Source organism: Xenopus laevis, chromosome 4L, assembly GCF_017654675.1.
Source record: "Xenopus laevis strain J_2021 chromosome 4L, Xenopus_laevis_v10.1, whole genome shotgun sequence".
NCBI lineage: Eukaryota > Metazoa > Chordata > Amphibia > Anura > Pipidae > Xenopus > Xenopus laevis.
The window spans coordinates 151,520,209-151,544,857 of NC_054377.1; the positions used below are offsets into that span (position 1 = coordinate 151,520,209).

At 40.5% G+C, this 24,649-nt stretch overlaps 1 protein-coding gene across 8 annotated transcripts in view; it reads right to left on the reverse strand.

The window, feature by feature from the left end:
• The window catches only part of cacna2d3.L (calcium channel, voltage-dependent, alpha 2/delta subunit 3 L homeolog), a 504,571-nt gene that overhangs the window by 43,782 nt on the left and 436,140 nt on the right, over positions 1 to 24,649 (reverse strand). For all 8 annotated transcript variants that reach the window (XM_041590967.1, XM_041590966.1, XM_041590965.1 and 5 more), the window contains 4 exons: positions 14,791 to 14,852; positions 13,812 to 13,856; positions 8,840 to 8,902; positions 462 to 532 (listed from right to left, as the gene is read on the reverse strand). In XM_041590967.1, coding sequence (XP_041446901.1) covers positions 462 to 532; positions 8,840 to 8,902; positions 13,812 to 13,856; positions 14,791 to 14,852 — 241 coding nt within the window. The remainder of the gene's footprint in view (positions 1 to 461; positions 533 to 8,839; positions 8,903 to 13,811; positions 13,857 to 14,790; positions 14,853 to 24,649) is intronic.

Below are 24,649 nucleotides of genomic sequence, written 5' to 3' on the forward strand. Positions count from 1 at the left end.
CAGAATGGAAGTCATTATGGCAACAAATGTCAACTTCACTAAATGATTTATGTTTTAATGACACGTGTTTCAACATTTGGAACATACAACAGTCTCCCCATTGCCCAGTATATTCTCTATAGAAACCAATGCAACGGCGCCATCAGTTGGTCACAGCAATATAATGCTACACATATATGGATGGAAGGACACTATAGTAATAAGCAAAGGACCATAGCAGTACAGTATATGAACTAATAATCATTAATCATCTAATTAATAGGCAATAAACCTTTATTCTTCATAGGGTAATTATTGAAACAAGGAAACGGTCAGCTTTTTGGTTATAATCAGTTATTGGTTATTTTTGTATATAAATCTGTATGTCAGATATACACCATTTTTTTTGTACTTTTAAAATACATGTTAATAATAGTAATAATATAAATAATTGCCAAAAAAGGAAAGCTTCCAATTCTTACCGTTTAAAAGATCCCATATTTAGTAATTTGTTCATCACGGCTCCTTCCACTTCCCCAAAAAAGTTTCCAGTCTAGAGGGAAGAGCCCAAACAAGTAAAGGTTAGTGAGAGAGCAAATATATTGGTTCTGTCTCCAAGAGTCAATACCAGTGGCATCCAACCACCAGGGAACCACAGGCTTAAAATTGTTGTGTCTTATATCAGTATTATCAGCAGGTTTTCTCTACCCTCATACTATACTGTCTAAGGGAATCAATATGGCACCTCCTCCTCCCATATGTATAAATACAAATATACAGAGAAGGAATGTTCTGGGCACACAATAAGCTATACCCTCATACTGTACTGTCTAAGGGAATCAATATGGCACCTCCTCTTCCCATATGTATAAATACAAATATAGAGAGAAGGAATGTTCTGGGCACACAATAAGCTATACCTTCATACTGTACTGTCTAAGGGAATCAATATGGCACCTCCTCCTCCCATATGTATAAATACAAATATAGAGAGAAGGAATGTTCTGGGCACACAATAAGCTATACCCTCATACTGTACTGTCTAAGGGAATCAATATGGCACCTCCTCCTCCCATATGTATAAATACAAATATACAGAGAAGGAATGTTCTGGGCACACAATAAGCTATACCCTCATACTGTACTGTCTAAGGGAATCAATATGGCACCTCCCTCCTCCCATATGTATAAATACAAATATACAGAGAAGGAATGTTCTGGGCACACAATAAGCTATACCCTCATACTGTACTGTCTAAGGGAATCAATATGGCACCTCCTCCTCCCATATGTATAAATACAAATATACAGAGAAGGAATGTTCTGGGCACACAATAAGCTCTACCCTCATACTGTACTGTCTAAGGGAATCAATATGGCACCTCCCTCCTCCCATATGTATAAATACAAATATACAGAGAAGGAATGTTCTGGGCACACAATAAGCTATACCCTCATACTGTACTGTCTAAGGGAATCAATATGGCACCTCCTCCTCTCATATGTATAAATACAAATATACAGAGAAGGAATGTTCTGGGCACACAATAAGCTATACCCTCATACTGTACTGTCTAAGGGAATCAATATGGCACCTCCCTCCTCCCATATGTATAAATACAAATATACAGAGAAGGAATGTTCTGGGCACACAATAAGCTATACCCTCATACTGTACTGTCTAAGGGAATCAATATGGCACCTCCTCCTCCCATATGTATAAATACAAATATACAGAGAAGGAATGTTCTGGGCACACAATAAGCTATACCCTCATACTGTACTGTCTAAGGGAATCAATATGGCACCTCCTCCCATATGTATAAATACAAATATACAGAGAAGGAATGTTCTGGGCACACAATTAGCTATACCCTCATGAAACAAAATGCATATAATGCATTATATGAATATATTGGATCTTATTTACTGTATAAATGTTAGTAAATAATTGAAAGATATGAAATATAATATTTCCCTGCTGTGTATTTGTGAATCCAGGAGAGCAGTGCAGGGAGACTGATATCCGTATCACAACTAACAAGGTGACAGACACAAAAGCCCATGGGCTGAACTTTGCTGGAGACACTGGGGAATTCAAAGAGACATTGTTACATTTAACCACCCAAAAAAAAAAAGAAAAAGCTCTTAGAAGACTTTCCAGAACATGTGGGTGTGGGACAGGTTTGCTGAAAGCAAAGAAAATCTTCCTGTTTATGGGCATTTAAATGGTGCCTGTTGCTTCACTCCCAGAATTAGACTAATTGGGGATGAGAATGTCAGTCAGTGTTAATCAAGCCGAGACTCATCACTGTGATTTACTATGACATCTATAAGGGGCCAGTGACCAGGGACACTTTGGCTCAACCTCAGCTCCTGTCTGGGTCAGACCTGAGACTCCAGAGCTGGTTGGGGTCACAGCAAAGACTTGGGATTCACATGCACAAAGTGGTCCAAAGCAGTGGCCGTTGCACATTTTCAGCTCAAGTTCCCCTTGGTGTCCAAATTTTGGTCAGGGATCCCCACTTGGCTCATAACAAAGTCACAGACGAGATCAGTCCTTATAACCCAAGTTTAAAGAGCATCTGGTGATATCTTGGACATCACTTTCATACATTTGCATCTCACCCTAACTGAATTTCAAGCTGGGCATTCTGGGGTATCTAGCAGAGCAAGTAGACATTCTCCCCATATCTCTGCCTCGTTGAGCTTCAGACTGAGCCCCCATCTCCACCACTGTTCCACACCACAGTCAGGTCAGCCCTAAAGTTTGGGGAGCAGTGGTCAAGAACATCTGGACTCCATCCAAGGGCTCAGTAGAGCCAAAGCTCTTTATACCATCAAGGAAAGTCAACTGGATTTGTACCAGTTGGGAGGTCAAGGTGTATAGAGGATCCCAACTTCTACAAGTTAAACCCAATAGACACTTCATGAAGAGAGGGCATTGGTATTGAATTCTGTGAAAAGTTTAATGTAATTATGTTGCTGCACCACCCCAAAGCGCTACATTTTACTTTGATTTGATCAGGTTCCGATGAAGTCAGCGGGACACATCGGGACACCTACAAAAAAACTAACCCAGACCCACTCCCTTTACTGCTCCCTGACCTCCTCTAATGTCCTACTGGTGTGTCCTCAACAAGGAATAAAGGTTTGGGGCGGGTCCCAGGCAGCCAGTCTGACACTGCTCCCAATGAAACAATATGAAAATACTAAATAAATGTCACTTTCATTTGCAAAATATTTCAAAACATTATTCAAGAAATGGGCTTGATGTAGCCTCTTTTTACTATTCCATACTTTTATTGGGTTTAGAAAAATGCCCAACATGCCCAAAATAATAAGAGGAGAATATTATTGCACTCTCATTCTGCTTTCTGTTAAATGCGCCGGGAGATTGTATAGGGTTCTAGGTGTGTCTAGGGTTCTCCCGGCGTGTCTCTGAATGCGGGGGTGGATCCGGGGTTGACGTCGGGTGACGCCGGCGTCACATCGCCTGTGGTTTGGCACCTGCGTCATCACTCGGCGCAAACTCGAGACTTAAAAGGCCCATTCTCCATTTTGGAAGTGCCCAAACTGGTTCCAGTTTAACTGTTCCTGCCGAAGCGTTTGTTTGTGATTTGAATGGCTGGTTTTGACTTCTGTCCGACCCTTGACTACGATTTCTGCTGCCAGCCTTGAACTCTTGGCCTGACTTTGACTACGTCTTATCTAATTCCCTGCTGGTACCTCACTTATGGACTTGTTCCCACTTCCTTGTTGGCTTCCGCAGCAGAAAGCCTGGGACCCCAAAAGGGCGTCGGTGAACACCGGAAACCACAGGGTCCATCTGTGCGTCCAAAGGTAATATCACTGAACAAGGTTCCTGATAACGAGATCGTTACACTTTCCTTTATATTCTATAAAAGTTTTGAGGAGTCAACCTACAGTTTACCTCCAGCCCTGTCCTTACCCTCGTTATCTCCCCCTATTACTCTCCTCGTCCAATGTATTTGCCTTAGGCTGAGGATAAACAACGCATTTTGAACGCCATTAAGATCAGAAATGTTGCAAACTAATTTATATGCAAATCCTATTGTAAATAAATTAAGTGTCCACATTTTGTACAAAGATTTCTCCCATGATCCAGGGTCCGTCCCTTAACTCTCTGTCCAAGGAAATTCTCAGGTTTTCAGGTCTGACCATTATACGTTTTTTTTTAAGAATAGATATTTTAGGGGGTTATTTATTAAAGCCAGAATGCCAAAAACTTGAAAAAACTGAGTATATTTTACTATAAAATCCGAATTTTTTGTGGAAATTTTTCAGAATTTATTAAACCCCAAGGCTGTTAAAAGTCTGAATAAAAAAAGTATTCCAACTCAGACCTGCCGAGTTCATGTAGAAGTTCATTTATTTTTTAGAGTTTTTTCCCGCACAGGAAATTTTCAGAAAAATGCATTGGAGGGAAAAAACATGTGCTGATTTGGTCGGAGTAGCTTTCATAAAATAATGAGATATTTTCGAATTTTGATAAACCCCCCCCTCTAACACTCAACCTTTGATAAATAACCCCATAGTATGACATAGAGAGGGATATTCTGAGACAATATGTAATTGGTTTTCGTTTTTTATTATTTGTGGTTTTTGAGTTATTTAGCTTTTTATTCAGCAGCTCTCCAGTTTGTAATTTCAACCATCTTGTTGCTAGGGTCCAAATTCCCCTAGCAACCATGCACTGATTTGAATAAGAGACTGGAATATAAATAGGAGAGGCCTGAATAGAAAGAAGGAATAAAAAGTAACAATAACAATACATCTGTAGCCTTACAGAGCATTTGTTTTTTAGATGGGGTCAGTGACCCCCATTTCAAAGCTGAAAAGAGCCAGAAGGAAAAGGCAAATAATTCAGAAACTATAAAAAATAAAAAATAAAGGCCAATTGAAAAGTTGCTTAGAATTTGTCATTCTATAAACTACTAAAAGTTAACAGAAAGCTAAACAATCCTATGTCGTATGGGATCCATTATCCGGAAACCTGCTATCCAGAAAGCTCCAAATCACAGAAAGGCCGTCTCCCATAGACTCCATTTTATTGAAATAATCCACATTTCCTTTTTCTGTGTAATAATAAAACAGTCGCTTGTACTTGATCCCAACTAAGATATAATTAATCCTTATTGGAAGCAAAACCAGCCTATTGGGGTTATTTAATGTTTATATGATTTTCTAGTAGACATAAGGTATGAAGATCCAAATTACAGAAAGATCCATTATCCAAAAAACCCTAGGTCCCGAGCATTCTGGATAACAGGTCCCATACCTGTATATATGTTTATTTTAGTTTTACTAAAATAAAAACCTATGGCCAATTAACAATAAAATCAAAATACTGACTAGTAATGAGTGAATAAATTCGGCAGGGCTTTTACACCGCCAGAATAAATTCGTGAAACTGTGGCGAGAATTCTGAGGCAACAAAAAAAAATTTGTCGCACAGCAGAATAGTTGCACGCATAAAATTGCAGCGCATCAAAATTATTCAAACGCCCATTGACTTCAATGTGTTTCATGAATATTTCGCCTTTTTGCAAATTTTGTGTTAAATTCGCAAATTTTTCCGTGAAGTGAAACGCCACAGATTCGCTCATAACTAATACTGACACTTCATACATTTGGGTTTTTCTTACTTTTAGAGTAGATTTAGATTTAGATTATTTAATCCGAATTGTGGGTATATGAAGATATTTAGAAATATGATTATTATTATTATAATTCCTTGATACCCGGCTCATCCCGGAGCCCAAAGGATGACACAGAGTAGGACAAGTATAAAAATCAAACAATTGCCCAGTAATTCCGGGTAAAATCCGATCCCCCTAATGTTTTGTCAAACAGCAATTCTAATAAATACTTTGGCCTATCAGATTTCTGTTTTTTTCCAGGACAAGAATCAGGAATATTAAGAGCACCAGGTCGGGAGCAGTTTAGCCGGGACTGTAGGAGCGAGTGGCCTTTGGCAAGAGGAAATATCTCGGCAATAAATGGGGAGATTACTGTATATACTCGAGTATAAGCTGACCCGAGTATAAGCCGAGGTACCTAATTTTACCTAATTTTACGAAAACTGGGAAAACTTATTGACTCGAGTATAAGCCTAGACACAACTACAGCCCTGTCTCCCAGCAGCGCACATTCCGCCAAAGTGACCCCCCCCAGCGATCAACCGGACTTCTTTGCAAAGTTGATGGTGACAGAGAATTGCCAAACGGATTACTGTGTGCATTGTCCCACTGTCCCACTACCATGTGCAGTGCTATGTGATATTGCCATCACTGTTAATCCTTCATATAACCAACAGAGGGTGCTGAGTGATATTGCCATCACTGTTAATACTTCATATAACCAACAGATGGCGCTGTGTGATATTGCAGTCACTGTTATTCTTTCATATAACCAACAGAGGGCGCTGTGTGATATTGCAGTCACTGTTATTCTTTCATATAACCAACAGAGGGCGCTGTGTGATATTGCAGTCACTGTTATTCTTTCATATAACCAACAGAGGGCGCTGTGTGATATTGCAGTCACTGTTATTCTTTCATATAACCAACAGAGGGCGCACTGTTATTCTTTCATATAACCAACAGAGGGTGCTGTGTGATATTGCAGTCACTGTTATTCTTTCATATAACCAACAGAGGGCGCTGTGTGATATTGCAGTCACTGTTATTCTTTCATATAACCAACAGAGGGCGCTGTGTGATATTGCAGTCTCTCCCCAAGTGAAGTGTTGGTATAGGAATGATTAAAAGTGACTGCAATCTCAGCTACTGCCCACTGACCCGAGTATAAGCCGAGGTAGACTTTTTCAGCACATTTTGGATGCTGAAAAATTCGGCTTATACTCGAATATATACGGTATGTTTCCATTGGACCCGCCAGTCAATCCATTGTTATTGCACAATCACCAGCTCCTAAAGCAGCCAATGACTGGCCTTCCACTGGAATCAAATGCCCGGATTCTAGACATTGTCCCACAATCGACTCTTTCTCACGTGAAATAAGTTGTATTTACATTAGTACAGGAATGTCATTCCCAGACATTTTTTATCCACATTTCACATTCCCCACATGGAATTCCGAGGGTCTCACATCCCAGCTGAGAGGAATGATATTAATATCCAGGTTCCACTTATACTCACGTTCATTTTATTTTACTGTGGGGATCAGAATGGCTACAACAAATAGGAATAATGTCTAATGGCTGAAAATAGGAAAATCAACCTTAATCTAGAACATATTTCAATTTGGCCTTCAAAATCTGACTTTGATCCAGATCCATAACCCTGAAGCTTCATTTGCCTTTAAACTGACCCCCAATGAACCGAATAGTGATGGGCAAATCTGTGCCATTTCCCTTCGCCTAAATATTTAGAATTTACTAAAAAATCTGCGAAACAAATTGAAGTCAATGGTCGTCAAAATAATTTTGACGCACAACAATTTTTATATGCACGACTATTTTGTCCAAATGCATTAAAGTCAATGGGCGTCCGAATAATTTTGACGCACATCAATTTTATGCGCGCGACTATTCTGACGCAGTCTAATTTTTTTTTGGTGTGGTGGAATTTTCTGTTTCGCCAATTTAATCGCTGGTGGCGAAATTCACTGCAAATTTGTGCCTTGCGAATTAATCCGTGATCCAGTCTACTGCCCCATAACTTTGAGCCACTTGCCTCCTGGGTGGGTTCAAGATTAAAAGGGAGTTTCACTTTTCTATTGACCTTCATTTTTTATAGTTTTTAATTTTTGCCTTCTTCTGCTGACTCTTTCCAGATTTCAAATGAAACAAATGCTCTGTAAGGCTACAAATATATTGTTATTTCTACTCTTTATTACTCATCTTTCTATTCAGGCCTCTCCTATTCATATTCCAGTCTCTTATTCAAATCAATGCATGGTTACTAGGGGAATTTGGACCCTAGCAACCAGATTGCTGAATTTGCTGGAGAGCTGCTGAATAAAAAGCTAAATGAGTCAAAAACCACAAATAATAAAAAATGAAAACTAGTTGCAAATTGTCTCAGAATCTCCCTCTCTGCATCATACTAAGGGGCGAATATCGAGGGTTAATTAACCCTCGATATTCGACCATCGAAGTAAAATCCTTCGACTTCGAATATCGAAGTCAAAGGATTTACCGCAAAAAAAATTGTTCGACCGAACGATTAAATCCTTCGTTTGAAACGATTCGAAGGATTTTAATCCATCGATCGAACGATTTTTCTTCGATCAGAAATAGCTTAGAAAGCTTATGGGGTAGGTCCCCATAGCCTAACATTGATGCTTGGTAGGTTTAAAGTGGCGAAGTAGGTAATCGAAGTTTTTTTTAAAGACACAGTACTTCGACTATCGAATGGTCGAATAGTCGAATGATTTTTAGTTCGAATCGTTCGATTTGAAGTCGTAGTCGAAGGTCGAAGTAGCCAATTCGATGGTCAAAGTAGCCAAAAAACAACTTAGAAATTCTAAGTTTTTTTCATTCTAATCCTTCACTCGAGCTTAGTAAATGTGCACCTAACAGTTAATTTAAAGGTGAACAACCCTTTTTAAGAGGAACTTCGCTCCAGCATTGCTGATAGGTGTCCTATATACACAGGGCTTCCTATTGGTTTGAAAAATATATAATTGAATGTAACTTCCCAATACACATGATACATTTCCATTGGTTTTAGTCTGAATGGACGGCGATTGACTTCAATTCCGGTGTCGGAATTGTCGCCGGCGTCAAAATTTTCGTTTCAGAACAAATTCGCCCATCACTCATCCTGAGCCATATGAATATATAAATATAACCAGTGAAGTGAGATCTTACCTGTCTGTAGTCTTCCGACACCAAAATAAATCCGTTATTGTCGATCAGGTAACAATTAATCACCTAAGGAAGGAAAAGAAAAATCAATCAGTTATTTTAATGGCAACACAAACATTTTCATAAAGTTTAAACTTGAAAAAAAAACATTTAAAATGAAATTAATTAATTGACTGTGAACAGGTAAATCTAATTCCAACATTTCATTTACAAAATCAGACTTACATTTCGGAAAAAAAAGTCTAAATTCAACTACTGAAATATTCAAAGGGGCAGATTTATCAAGGGTCGAATTTTGAATTTGAAAAACTTCGAAATTCAAATTCAAAAAGACCAACCAAAATGAATTCAAAGGTTTTTATTTGGCCGAATAGGTCAGTATTTGAATAAATTCGGATCGAACTAATCAAAGTAATAGCGCATTTGAAAAGTGAGATTAGTTTTTCCCTTCGATTTTTCAAAGTCCACCAATTGACTCCAAATAGGTTCTAGGAGGTCTCCCATAGGCTAAAACAGCAATTCAGCAGGTTTTAGATGGCGAATGGTCGAAGTCGAATTCAAATCGAATTTGGACTATTCCCTAGTTGAAGTACACAAAAATTAACTCGAAATTCGAATTTTCACTTCGACCTTTGATAAATCTACCCTTTATATTAAAAAATTGGAATCCCTGTAATTAATAAGGTTCCTGTTATTAATCAATAGTCTTCATGTAGGAATTCCCCTAGCAACCATACATTGGTATTAATAATAGACTGGACTGGAGAGAATAGAAAGAGGAGTAATTAAAAACCATACAGAGCATTTGTTTTTTATAGGGGGTCAGTGACCCCCATTTGAAAGTTGGAAAGAGTCAGAAGAAGAAGGGAAATCATTTAAAAAAAAAAAACTATAATAAAGAAAAAATGAAGACTGATAAAAGTTGTTTAGGATTAGCCATTCTATAAACTACTAAAAAGATGAAGCACCCCTTTAGTTGCGGCAAATTATAAAAGAAATTGTAGCAAAAGTCAGAAAGAGAAGCAAATAAAGGGACAGTAATGAGCTGAGTTGTGTGTTTGTTGTAGATACACAAATTCCTGCGCAGGAATGTACACGTGCAGGGGGTTTGTTTAGTCGCTCGCTGGCAAATAATCGCACCGTGAGCGAGATGAATTCAGCGGTGAAATGGCGAGATGATGTGTAAGCAAAAAGAAATGTCTCCTTCTGGAATTTAATGGGATTCTAACGAGGACTTCACGTGGGGAGATCATTCTTACAGGAATATAAAATAAATTCTCCCCGGGAAGCTGGTGCATTTCATTATCCCAAAAAACATGAATCACGTTGTTTCCCAAACGCCGGAAAATCCAGAAACGGCTTCATGTTGTGCAGGGTCAGTGGCTGATTTGGGATTGAAGCAGTTAATGAGCATGAAAGACATTTGTATATTTAATTATTATAATAATCATTTAATTATTCGTTTTCTCATGTCATTACCCCCTTATTGTAACACGGGTTTATTAGACATATTCTCTGCCATGTCACAGGGGGTCACATTCAGGGGTGGAACTACAGAGGAAGCAGACCCTGCGGCTGCAGGGGGCCCGGGAGTAGTGATGGGCGAATTTATTCGCCAGGCGTGAATTCGCGGCGAATTTGCGCCGAGCGAATAAATTCGCGAAACGCCCGCGAAAATTCCCGATAAAAAAACAGGCGCCGGCGCCAAAAACGTTTCGCAAATTTTTCGCCGTTTCGCGAATTTTTCGGCGAAGCGAAACGGCGCAAATTCGCCCATCACTACCCGGGAGGTATAGGGGCCCTAATTCATATACAATTTCAATAAACATTGGTAAAACATGTCAACCCCTAGACATTTTGGGGGCCTGAAAAATAATTTGCTGTAGGGCCCGGTAATATCTACTTACACCACTGGTCACGTTTCCTACATTTATGATTTTTAAAAGATCTGCAGTTGTTTGTTCTGCCTTCCACTAAAATAGAAAAACGATTCTCCAGGTAGCAGCATAACCATTAATAAGTACTTACCTCAGGGGTGGGGCTTAATAGGGGTGGGGCTTAATAGGGTGGGGTTTAATAGGACGGGGCCTAATGGGGTGGAGTTTAATAGGGGTGGTGCCTAATAGAGGTGGGTTTTAATAGGGATGACGTTTGATAGGGGTGGAGTTTAACGGGGTTGGGGCTTAATAGGGGTGGGTTTAATAGGGTGGGGCCTAATGGGGTGGTGTTTAATATGGGTGGGGCCAAATAGAGGTGGGGTTTAATAGGGTGGGGCCTAATGGGGTGGGGTTTAATATGGATGGGGCCTAATAGACGTGGAGTCTAATAGGGATGAACCTTGATAGGGGTGGGGTTTGATAGGGGTGTGGCTTATATGGTGTGTTTGAGGAGTTCTAGGGTGTGGTCAAAAACCTCCATGAAACCAGTGTAGAAGGGGGTCACCTTCGGGTAACTGATACCATCCTAAAGGGCTGTCATCCCATCTAGATTATACAGTAGTCGCCTTGATTTATTTATAAGGTAGAGGCAGAGCTGAGGGATAAACTCAACAAAGAACTGGGCTAGAAATGTTGTACATGATGTTTTGTGCTTCTGTACCAGCCCAAGGCAACCACAGCCCTTTATCAGTAAAGATCTGTGTCTCCAAAGATGCCCCAGTAGCTCCCCATCTTTTCTACTGATTCACTGCACATGCTCTGTGCTGCTGTCACTTACTGAGCTTAGGGAGCCACTCACAATATACAGTACACATAGAATAGAAATGTCACAATATAAGGCTGATTAGTAATTAATACAGATAATTACTACATGGCAGCACAGAAACCAGTGCAATTAGCATCAGAATTGAATAATCAGCAAACCTGTAGCATCAGCTTATGTTACAGCCAGGGAAGCTCATTTTCTGCTGGATAATTAGTGACGAGCCCTAAGCTTAGCTTCTCAACAGCCAATCAGAGCCCACTGAGCATGTGCAGTGCCACTGACTCACAAGAGATGCCTAACAAGATCAGGAGATGGGGAGCTGCTGGGGAAGGGCTTGATCATTACTGTTATAGGGGGGCCAAACCCCTGGGCTGGTATAGTAAGTTCAGTATAAAAATACAGCATTTCTAGCCATGTTTATTTTTAGGCTTCAGTTGTCCTTTAAATGGGTTGAAGGAAAGATCTGCAGGATACAAGGAGAAGTTCACAGATGCCAATAAATATGGAGTTAGTTTAGTGGAATAATAATAACATGTAGCCTAGAGGAGATATATATATATATATATAGAGGTATGTTGGTATCAGCAGGGGGTGTCAGGGCTCAGTTGGGAAGAAAGTGCCGAATGAAATATGTGACTGTAACGTGAGCATTTCCATCACTGCCATTAATCTGAATGTAAGTTCTGCTGGCGCAGGAAAGCAGTGGCTCAGGCCCCGGGGAGTTGCAATGTAAAGGCCTCACATAGAAGAGATCTTTGTTTTGTAAGTGCTACAACGTTCTGAACCCCCCAGAGGAGCCGCAATCCGATATAATATCATAATAATATCAGCGTATTCTGTTCATGATACAGAGAAAATGCCCCGACTGTTCCCCCTCCAAATCTCCAGCTCATATCAAGGTCACTTACTGTCATCTCAACAGATTTCAACTGACAGATACGGATTAATTACACGTGATTATTGGTTCTAATCAAAAGTAGATGATATACGGGGAGGGGGGGGTGGAAAAGGGGTAACAGAACCACCGTAGAATCATATGAATTGCTATGGAATGGAATATACAGTATATTCTAGTACAGAGTGATATATTTGAGGTACATTTATAAAAAAGGCAGCAAATTAGCAATCACCCCAAATCAGCCCAGATATATAGACACATTGGGGTAACAGTCACCCTGCAATAGTTCCAGGGGCAACCAGGGTATAAATAAGGACTCACCCCAAATCTCCCCCTAACTGACCTTCAGACTGGGCCCCCTTAGCTCATAACAAGGTTACAGATATATAGAAACATTGGGGTAACAGTCACCCTGCAATAGTTCCAGGGGTACCCAGGGTACAAATAAGGACTCACCTCAAATCTCCCCCTAACTGACCTTCAGACTGGGCCCCCTTAGCTCATAACAAGGTTACAGATATATAGAAACATTGGGGTAACAGTCACCCTGCTATAGTTCCAGGGGTACCCAGGGCACAAATAATCACTCACCCCAAATCTCCCCCTAACTGACCTTCAGACTGGGCCCCCTTAGCTCATAACAAAGTTACAGATATATAGAAACATTGGGGTAACAGTCACCCTGCTATAGTTCCAGGGGTACCCAGGGCACAAATAAGCACTCACCCCAAATCTCCCCCTAACTGACCTTCAGACTGGGCCCCCTTAGCTCATAACAAGGTTACAGATATATAGAAACATTGGGGTGTCACCCTGCTATAGTTCCAGGGGTACCCAGGGTACAAATAAGCACTCACCCCAAATCTCCCCCTAACTGACCTTCAGACTGGGCCCCCTTAGCTCATAACAAGGTTACAGATATATAGAAACATTGGGGTAACAGTCACCCTGCTATAGTTCCAGGGGTACCCAGGGTACAAATAAACACTCACCCCAAATCTCCCCCTAACTGGCCTCCAGACTGGGCCCCCTTAGCTCATAACAAGGTTACAGATATATAGAAACATTGGGGTGTCACCCTGCTATAGTTCCAGGGGTACCCAGGGTACAAATAAGCACTCACCCCAAATCTCCCCCTAACTGACCTTCAGACTGGGCCCCCTTAGCTCATAACAAGGTTACAGATATATAGAAACATTGGGGTGTCACCCTGCTATAGTTCCAGGGGTACCCAGGGCACAAATAAGCTCTCACCCCAAATCTCCCCCTAACTGACCTTCAGGCTGGGCCCCCTTAGCTCATAACAAGGTTACAGATATATAGAAAGTATGGAAAGAGTGGGCCTCATAGACATCACAGACTTGCCAGACTTACTTCATCATCACAGCTTATGGGGCACTTTCCATCCAAGGTGGCACACTGGAAGAAAGGAAGGATGGTTAGTAAGTTGCAGGACAATAGGCTACACATATGAAGAATGTTGAGATGGATTTAAGAAGTACCAATGCTTAGTTCCAGTGTCAGGGAGGGAATGTACCACTGGGTTCTGTATCATAGGTTAGATGATCTGCTGCTCCCTAATTTGCACATCTGAATGACACACAGTTTAGGAAACAGGTGCGGGAATTTTTTACCCATTTTTTTGCACTTTTCTCCCTCCGCTGCACTTAGTTAGTGTCCTATGTACATGTTCTAGATTCATGGAACTGTGACTGAATGTTTTCGTTTATTTGCAGCTTCATTATGGGCTCAAGTGGGGCCTGGAACCAAATAAGTCCATTGCCATTGGCGGTTGATACTGAGCTGAAACTAGATCCTATAGGTAGAAGAAAGTAGATTGACCCAGAATTCCTTATTCAAACAGAATAAATTATCAATTTACCCACAGATGACTCTTCATTGTACTAAAATTTTCTAGTAGTGGGTGTGGCTTCTCATGATGCAATAAACGCCACCTACCAAAACAAAAGACCCCTCCCCAATCCAGCTAACCTTACACAATGTTAATCCCAGTTATGATTATCATGGTAATGAATAATAATGACAACAAAAGGTTCCTTAATGATGCAAGAATGACATCACCATAGCATGACATCATCATTGGAAGCATTTACCCCAGCATTAATGACCACCTGTGTTTGAATGTGAAATCTGACCCAACGGCTCCACATGAAGGAAAGTTGATTTGCGAAATGGAACGTAAGCTGTTGTGCTTTCCCGCTAATGAGATGATCGATCATTACGAGCCGATAATTATTCGCCACACGCTCCCATATTTCCAAGAACATAGTGTACAAGCGCAAATATAATGGGACTTATAATAAAAAAAAAACAACATCTGATTTTAACTTACCTGTCTGCTGGCAATCCAAAATTTTCTCTGGAAAAATTCGAGTTTCATTTGAATGCCGACAGCTGGAACGGATTTGAAATTAAAGCATTACTTCAGGAAGAATTAGGAGTGACCAAAAATGCATAAAGAATCATTTATCTACATCAACAAATGCAGAGAGGCCGCCATACATATTTATGTAGAGTGGGCAACGTGTCCTCGCAGCCACATGGAAACCTGCCCAGAATTAGCTCTTGGATCCATTATAATGGCAAAGGGCATTTTAATAAATGGTAAAAGAGTTTCTGTAGCAGCTGTGGCTCTTTTGTTACATTGATATTCCCAGAAAAATGGGCTCATTCACTAACCCAAGAGTTGAATAAGGTACGGGTGCCCTTGCCCTGAACCCTCTTCTTGTTACACCCTACATACAGCTTTAAATTAGGGTCACTCTCCTCTCTCCTAGGGGAAAGAGCCTACCAAAATAACACACTGCGGACACACACCTGACAGACCTTAAAGGATGTGGTTAAAATTCAACAAAACTTTATTTCACACATAGGCACCTCAAGCAAAACGTATCAGATGTCTAGATGTGAAATAAAGCTTTGTCGAATTTTAACCGCATCCGGAAAGTCTGCAAAGTGTGTGTCTACAGTTGTGCTGGGGTTCCCCTTGGTCAGTGGTCCCCAATATATTGGATTTGGATATACTAACTTCTCTTGGGACAATGCCCTAGGCACGTGCCTAATCCTAGTTTCGGGCCGTGCATGAAAATCAAATAGAGTGAGATTTGCGGTGAAAAATTATTTGACAACATAGATTTTCTTGGAACTGTGACTTTATGATTGCTACACCAACGTTTTCTTGTCTTTGTAACTTTTATGTGCTGTGGTGGCCATTGAACCAAGAGCACATGAAAATGACTGCTCTAGTGGCTTGTGTCCATCTTCATTAGCAAATTCTGGCACATCTGCTTTATGGGTAAAAAACATGGCAATTATTAAACTGTACATTAACACTTGAGCCCAAGTATTATTAAATATATATATATCTATAGCAACTTTTATTTTTGTATAGTGCCTTGTACCCAAGGGCAATCTCCTTCCTTCCAGTCAAGTGATTGTAGCTCAGCCTCACCCAATGAGAGTCAGTGGTCTGAAAACTTTTTGTTCCCTTCAACCATTGGCAGCTACATGGGTAAGTCATCTCATATTTATTTAAATATCATTCCTCTAAAGCAGTGATCCCCAACCAGTGGCTCATGAGCATCATGTTGCTCATCAACCCCTTGGATGTTGCTCCCAGAATTCTTGACTTGGAGGAAAGCTTTGGTTGCATAAAAACAGGTGTACTGCTCAAAGCCTCTTGTAGCCTGCCAGTCAACATAGAGGCTACTAAATGGCCAATCACAGCCTGTATTTGGTTCCCCCGGGAACTTTTTGCATGCTTATGTTGCGCTCCAACATTTTTTACATTTAAATGTGTCTCACTGGTGAAAAAAGATTGGGGACCCCTGCTCTAGAGTTTATCTGATCCCTTAAATGACTGTGCATGCATTTATGCCAAATTCAAAATGACCCCAATACATTGAGCCAAATGTAAAAATATAGATTTTTTTCCTCTAGAATAAACTCAAAATATAAATGATAAATTAAATGAAGCTGTTTGCCAAAGATTATTGAGATGGTAGCCCTAAACTTACAGAAGACAAGAGAAACTCTTGACTGGTTGACGACGCTCGTTGCGCAAATCAAGTTGTCAACATCCATGGTTTAGACAAGTTTTGGCAAATTGTGTGGGACAAGGCTCTTCTCCAGTTGGTTTTAGTTCCACATTGTTCTCTGGATGAAACGTTATTTTCAGATATATCATCCATCCTATTTGTAATTTTGGTGGTAAGGGCTGGCCATGATGAATATGTAAGACCTTCCGATTGCCACAAACATTTAGGAAATCAATTGGCCTATGAATGGATCTTATTTACAAGGCTAAAAAAGCCCATCAGCATGGATTGATTGGACTAGGAGTGTATCCACTCGTCATCAAAAGGCCCCTATGTTATGCCATTTTTGGTCTATTTGTCCAACCACCAGATCAGTTTAGACTCCAAATTAAGTGGCCATGTAAAGATGGTCTTGTTTGTCAACCGCTCCAAAGAGGCTGACTTTGGTAAAAAAAAAGGGTAAGAATCGCTAATATAGTTTGCCTTCTTTGACCCTATGAGTTCATCAAACTTCGCAAAGACCTTCTCATTTTAGGACTGATCGTTCCAGCGAGCTATGAGCTCACCCTAACCTCAGATAACACAATCTCCTGTAGCTTTTAATCAGGATTTTCTATAATCAGCGATTACTAAAAAAATAAGTTACAGCTGAAACAGCATTGGCTGCCGGGATGAAATCTCCCTTTCATGTGTTATAAGTAGTAACTGACATGTCCTACCCCTGACATTTCCATCAAATGCTCTATAATCTCCTCTGTGCTGCTCCAATATACGGTACCCAATGCTGTTATTCAAGTAATTATATTTAGGAAGGATATTTGGGCTCATTTGTTATTTAGGAAGGACATTCAAGGTATTAGGGCTTATTATCTATTATTAAGGAAGGACATCAAAATATTTGGGCTTGTTATCTACTGTATATAGGAAGGATATTCAAGATATTTGGGCTCTTTATCTATTATTTTGGGAGGACATTCGAGATTTAGGGCTCATTATCTATATAGTAAGGATAATCAAAATATTAGGGCTCATCTTATATTAAGGAAGGACATTTGAGATATTAGGGCTCATTATCTATATAGAAAGAATATTCAAGATATTGGGGCTCTTTATTATTTCAGGAGGACATTTGAGATATTAGGGATCATTATCTATAAAGGAAGGATATTCAAGATATTAGGGCACATTATTTATATAGGAATATTCAAGATATTAGGGCTCATCTTATATTAAGGAAGGACATTTGAAATATTAGGGCTCATTATCTATATAGGAAGAATATTCAAGATATTGGGCCTCTTTATCTATTATTTCAGGAGGACGTTTGAGATATTGGGGCTCATTATATATTAAGGATAGTTATTCAAGATATTGGGGCTCATTATCCATTATTATGGAACGACATCCAATATATTAGAGTTCATTATCTATATAGGAAAATATTCAAGATATTGGGGCTCTTTAGCTATTATTTCAGGAGGACATTTGATATATTAGGGTTCATTATCTAAGGAAGGATATTCAAGGTATTGGGGCTCTACTATTTTGAAAGGGCATTCGAGATATTATGGCTCATTATCTATTATTTTGGAAGGACATTTGAGATATTAGGGATCATTATCTATTATTTTGGAAGGACATTCGAGATATTAGGGATCATTATCTATTATTTCAGAAGGAACGTTTTTGATATTAGGGCTCATTGTCTATATAGGAAGAATATTTAAGATATTGGGGCTCATTTATTAAGGGGACAAATGCAAACAATGGGTAAAGAGTTCCATATTTCATACCCACAATGCAATTGTCCCCTTATGAGTTGCGCCTAATGCTGGAATGGAGCACAAAATCCTGCAGCTTCTAAAAACGTGGCAATGTTACGCCTTCTACAGTTGCATAAAAGAGGCAATTGCTATGTTTGCTTATAAGGTGTTATAATGATGAAGATAATGATAAATCACCTCTGCTGTAGCCCCACCTTTATCAAGGAGGCTGCGTTATTCCGGGAACTTGGGAGATCCGTGAAATGATGTTATTTTGCTTGCAATGGCATGCGAAACCTGAATTAACTCAATCTGCCGCCGCACACGTGATATCAAAATCAGGAATGTTTGCTTTTTGTGTGTAGATTAAAACATTTGTTTTTAACATGGAAAATGATTTTGTTCCACATTAAAAATGCACTTAAGTGGAAAAAGAAAAGTCCAAAGAAGGAATTTTTTTGTAAGACGCCGACTTTAAAATCAGATGAAGATGTGCGTTCAGTCCTTTCATCATTGCAATAACAGAAATGGGGAGGTTTGCTTACGAACATGAAGTTGTCACAGTCAAGCAACGAACTAACCCTGGCGGCTTCCCACGGTTTTCGTGAGGGTCGGAAATCAGAGACTCATTGATACAATGTGATGGTTCCCAATGCTATAGATATGGATATGTAAATATGTGCAAGAGAGTCAGCCAATGTTTAGAGAAACCTGTAGGAACCTCGTGCGGCTCCCAAATCAATGTATGGAATAATGAGTATGAATGTTATACATGTAACGTTCAGCTTTTGTACAACACTTTGGGGCAATGGGATAAAAGGGTAAAATTTGCCCATGTTTAATAACCATAACAACCAATAATGATAGCTGACCTGAAAATCGATTGCCTTTAGATGTTTGCTCCTCATATTAGATAAGCCCAAACATCTTTGTCAATACCCTTCCTTCATAAGGAGCACAGATTTGTTAAACAGATGATGCATTTTATCAGGTCTATTGGCTCCAAACTGTCTCACACTTATACCACAACTCTACTATGACCTGGAACTCCTCTCTTAATAACACTTTGCTCTGGACAGCCAAGTTCCTACTGGCTAGCAATGGAGGTGTGATGTGAATAAGTCATGTGATAGGGTGGAAGTGCCATTCACAATTAAGAAAAGGAGAGATGGAGCAGCCAGCTGAACACAGCGGTCTTGCAGGTCATTCGGCTGAACAAATCGGTCTTGCTGGTCATTCAACTGGACACAACGGTTTTGTTGGTCATTCAGCTGAGCACAGCAATTGTGTTGATCACTCAGCTGAAGACATTGGTATTGTTGGTCATTCAGATGAACACATTGGTCTTGCTGGTCATTCAGCTGAACACAGCGGCCTTGTTGGTCATTAGGCTGAACAAATTGGTCATGCTGGTCATTTGGCTGAACACAGTGGTCTTGTTGGCATTCAGCTGAATACAGTAGTCGTGTTGGTCATTCGACTGAAAACAGCGATTTTGTTGATGATTCAGCTGAACTAATTTGTCTTGTTAGTCATTTAGTTGAAGACATTGGTCTTATTAGTCATTCAGCTAAAGATATTGGTCTTGTTGATCATTTTGGTAAACACCGTGGTCTTGTTGGTCATTTGCCTGAAAACAGCAATTATGTTGATGATTAGGCTGAACACAGTCATCTTGTTAGTCATTCAGCTGAACACATTGGTCTTGTTGGTCATTCAGCTGAACACAGTGGCCTTGTTGGCCATTTTGCTGAACACAGTAGTCTTGTTGGTAACAAGTAGCACATTTATTTGAGCTGCTCATCCATGAACCATCTCCATGTCTTTCCCCTTCCTGTGTCAGGTAGTCTGCATCTGCCACGTAGAGTAATGGTGGGACTGCAGGGGGTTTGCAGTTAGCCTTGAATTTGGGCAACAAGGTGGACATTTTGAACATTATCTCATCTAAATATTTTAGTTACCAATCCAGAGCCCTTACACCAAGATTACTGCCCGAAACTCACATTTTCTGCAGGTAGTCGACACACACCAGGGTACTAATTCGGATGGTCATCACGATATGAGACACGATATCCAGTTTACAAAAAGAATCAATGGATTAGCACTTCAATATGTCAGCTAAAGGATAGGCTACAGACACCAAGGAAGGGGATGTTATTGGATGGTTCATGGAACAGGAAACCCTGTATCTGGAGATAAGATGAACTAATTAGCGGAAAGCAGAAATCATGAAGTGACTCCATTTACATTTCCGCTGACAGGAACAAGTGTTAACACGAGCAAAGCTTTCCAATCAGCTTCTCCCTTGCAGTTGATTCAGGCCTCTAATGTTTGGTTTAATCCTTCCTTTTATGGCTCTGAAAGCGGAAAATAATTGAAAGTAATCAAACGCATCATTTCTCCTTAATGGCCATTTGGTTGCTGCCACGGAGAGAGACAACTACACATCTCAAGTGTGAAAGAATCCGAGCGTGACCCTATTTGTATCCAAGATAAATACGCACGGCCCATTTTCCAATTCCTCGGCCAAATCATTTACCACATCAGAATAAGCTTGTAATGAAGCATCGCCCCATCTGTAAAACATTTCACATCGTGCTCTAACGACTTGCACAACGGCTGGAATGTCTGCACACTCAAATATTTAGATCTGTTTCTTTTTTTTCCTCATTGAGACAATGAGTGTGTATCACGGCAGGTAGGAAGCGCGGGAAGCCATTCCCTCAACCTGGCGGCTGCTACTTATTAGCTGTCAGCCAGAGACGGGGTGGGGGGGTAATGTATGTGCTGCTAATTTATTTCTTGGAGAACAATGTCCGTGTCAGGGGCAATACATTCACCTCAGTATCAGAGATAGAGAAATAAGGGTCCTGGACTGGAGTGAAAGGGCATATCAAATGTACAACTGGCACCAGCACCTCTAGAAGCCAAGGTGCAAATTAGATATCACAGAAGAAAGGCAAAAGTGAAACACTCATACACACTCTCACACACAAGCTCACCCACATTTACATTGACATACACTACCACCCATTGACCAAATGTGCAACTCTTTGAGCACCCAGAATGGAGTACAACCAGTGCAGAACAACAGGGGTGGCACATTGGCAAGAAGAGGGCATTTCCTTGCACTGCTGTGGGGTATTTGTATCACTTGGGGAAATACCCCATGGCATCCACAGACACCCCCTGGAGAGACACATGGCCAGGATACTTGTAACTCAGGCTCAGTATTAAGGATGTAGAAGGCAGGAGTGCCAGGTGAAGCAACATGCCATATAGTGATGAACGGGTCTGAAATGTTTAAACCCAAACCCAAACACAACCTGCTGATTCCCAACCCAGCCCAGAGTCTTATTCTACTTTATGACCCGATACCCAACCCATCTGATGACTCATATAGGAGTGGAATCGCCACTGCAGAAAAGGGGTCAGAACTATTATATCACCAACTGGGAGGGAGCCGACTTGAAGTTTGACCCAATAAACCAACACCTGGGGCTCATTTTTTTGCCCAAACTTGTCCAACCCATCAGTAAAGACATGGTTCCTTTGAGTTTTGGGGTCAACCTGCTAATTACTAGTTCCAAAGGCAGGCAAATTCCCTTGCACCCTGTGTGAGCTCCACTAGGGATGTAGCGAACTGCCGATTTGGTGTTCGCGAACACCGGCAAAAAATGCGAACGTTCGCGGACAGTTTGCGAACTTCGAACACCCGCTAAAATCGTTCGATTCGAACGATCGAAGGATTTTAATCATTCGATCGAAGGATTTTCATTCGAATCGAACGATCGAAGCCATTCAATCGAATGCTTTTCATTCGATCGAATGCTTACAATCGTTCGAACGAATGGAAATCGTTCGATTTTTAGCGGTCGAAGGAATTCGAATGGTCGAATGGTCGAACCACTTGTATTCGAATCGAACGCGAACTCAAAATGCGAACGTTCCCAAACGTTCGCGAACATTCGGCGGACGCGAACGGTCGAAGTTCGCGCAAACTAGTTCGCAGCAGAACAGTTCGCTACATCCCTAAGCTCCACTAAGCGCCTAGTTTGCACCCACTACACAGAGACGGTTTCTATACAGGCAATTCTGTATTCCTTGCATCTGTACCAAGGTAAATGAGTCCTGTACTGTACACAACGTTAGGAATGTTAGATTAACACCAACAAAAATAATTCTTATTTAAAAAGCCTTTATTAGTGCTTTAGGGCATTACAGCAACGTTTCAGGCCTTTTATTTAGCTTGATAAAAAGCCACATGGCCTGAGATGTTGCTGTAATGCCCTAAAGCACTAATAAAGGCTTTTTAAATAAGAACAATTGTTGGTGATGTTCTTACGTTCCTACTTGAGATGTCCGTGGAAAGTGGCCATTAAAGAACGTGCACTACCTTAACGAAGAAGTGATAATTGTTGTGCTGACCGCTTGTTTTCTAAACTTTACACACACACAGAAACACACAAAAGTAGCCCAGACTAATGAAATGACCAGATAATTCCAAGTATTTGGCTACTTATATGTTTTGCGGTTTGAGCTGCACCAGATTGAACTGCCATCTCCAAGGCTCTCGTGGTAATGACCTCTAGTAATTCATTGCACTGATGAAGACGACTCCCCAGTGGGGACAGTTGCAGAATATCCAGCTATTTAATTGCCCCTGTGAATGAGCTCTGTGTATGCGAGGGTCTCTCCAATTGATTTAAATAGGGAATAATCATGAAAATGAATTGGCTAATGGAGGAGGCATTAAAGTGCCTTTCCTGATGATTAGAGCGCGGAGCCTCCCAGCACAGGAAAGCTTCATTTCATATACAAAGAGTCTGACTTTACAAACAGTTTAGAATTTAATTAATAACATCTTGTTGGGGAGTCGCGGATACAAACGCTGCTCTGTACCGTATTGCTGAGCGGATGCGCAACATGGAAGTGCTTAAGTCTGCGCTTTGGGGGGGACACACCGTTTTTCAGACTTTAAGACGGAAAATGCATTTGGTTTGTTTTGTTAAAGAGCAGCAAAGGCTTCCCACAAATGTCCTATAGACAGTTTTCTTGGGTGGGAGGGAAGATTCTGGAATAGATTTCCCCTTGTTATTTCCATCTACTGTACTTCGTAGCTATCACTGCAGGTTACAGTAACAGAGATTTCAAGCAAATACATAAATGCCCCTCTCCCTCCTCCACCCACCACCATAATATTCATACAGATGCTGAACTATACAACACAACGCTCCATTGGCCAACAAACCTCGTCAGACATTGTTTTTCTTTAACTCTTCCATCATTATCTTTTTCCCAACCCCCTCTTCCTCCTGACTTGCCCTTCCCTTGTTGTTTCCCCTCTTCTCTATCTTTCTGTACCTCTAGGCCACTTTCTCTCTCTCATTCTCACACTTTTCCTTTTCAATAATTGGGGGAGGGTGGTGCTACATTTGAGAACTGAAGCCAACTGTTGGTCTGAAGGCTGTTCTGTCTATGGCCTTCGTCTCCCATGTATATAATTCTTGGCCTCATTGAGAACAGGACTCACTTGGATATGGACAAAGAACTGAGTTGAGTAATAAACCAACACTTTTTCAAACTCCAGATGAGGGACAACTGCTTCCCAGTGTAATATAAGGAGGGGGTTAATACCATATGTAGAAGGGTCCCCCCAATGAGATTGGTATATTCCACCCTACTGCTTTCATGTCACCATGCAGAGCCCAGTAGAACCCAGTGTGGCCTCTATCATGTGCCTGTTGGGTCTATGTCAGGAACCTGGTACTCATGATAAGCTACACCAGAACATCTTCACCCAGAATTCCATGGTATGAGCAAAGTATAAAGGATGAAAAGCTTCCCCAGGTCTAGTAACCCCAACCAGTAAGTGTTATCTGCAGATTATCTGCATTAGAGTAATCATGTAGAAGACTTTTTACCAAAGATATAGGTGGGTCCCTCCATGGGCCCTACTTCATCCCCATTACCAGACCCCAACCCCCAGCCCATTTTATTTTGATTCTATTGTTTTTTTGGAGAACGTTTGTGTAATTGATAAAGTACATAAACGACTACATCACGTAGGATAATATCTAATTATATAATGTAATATGTATAAAAATCCATTTGTCGGCTTATAGTGCGCTGCTGTAGGACACGTGTTTCTGGTCACGCTCCATATACACGTCCAGTAAGGAATGAAATAAACCAGTTACTATGACATTACTGAATACGTTGTTTTGTAAACATCTTATTCATAGGTTCCAGGTCGAAAAGAATGTTATTGGGGCCAAAATAGCCTTTTTTAATTGAGGTCAACATATTATTTTAGGAACACTATTTACACGTCTCTTTATAAGGCACAGTGATATTACTATATGTGGAACATTGCTCGAGGTTTAGAAAT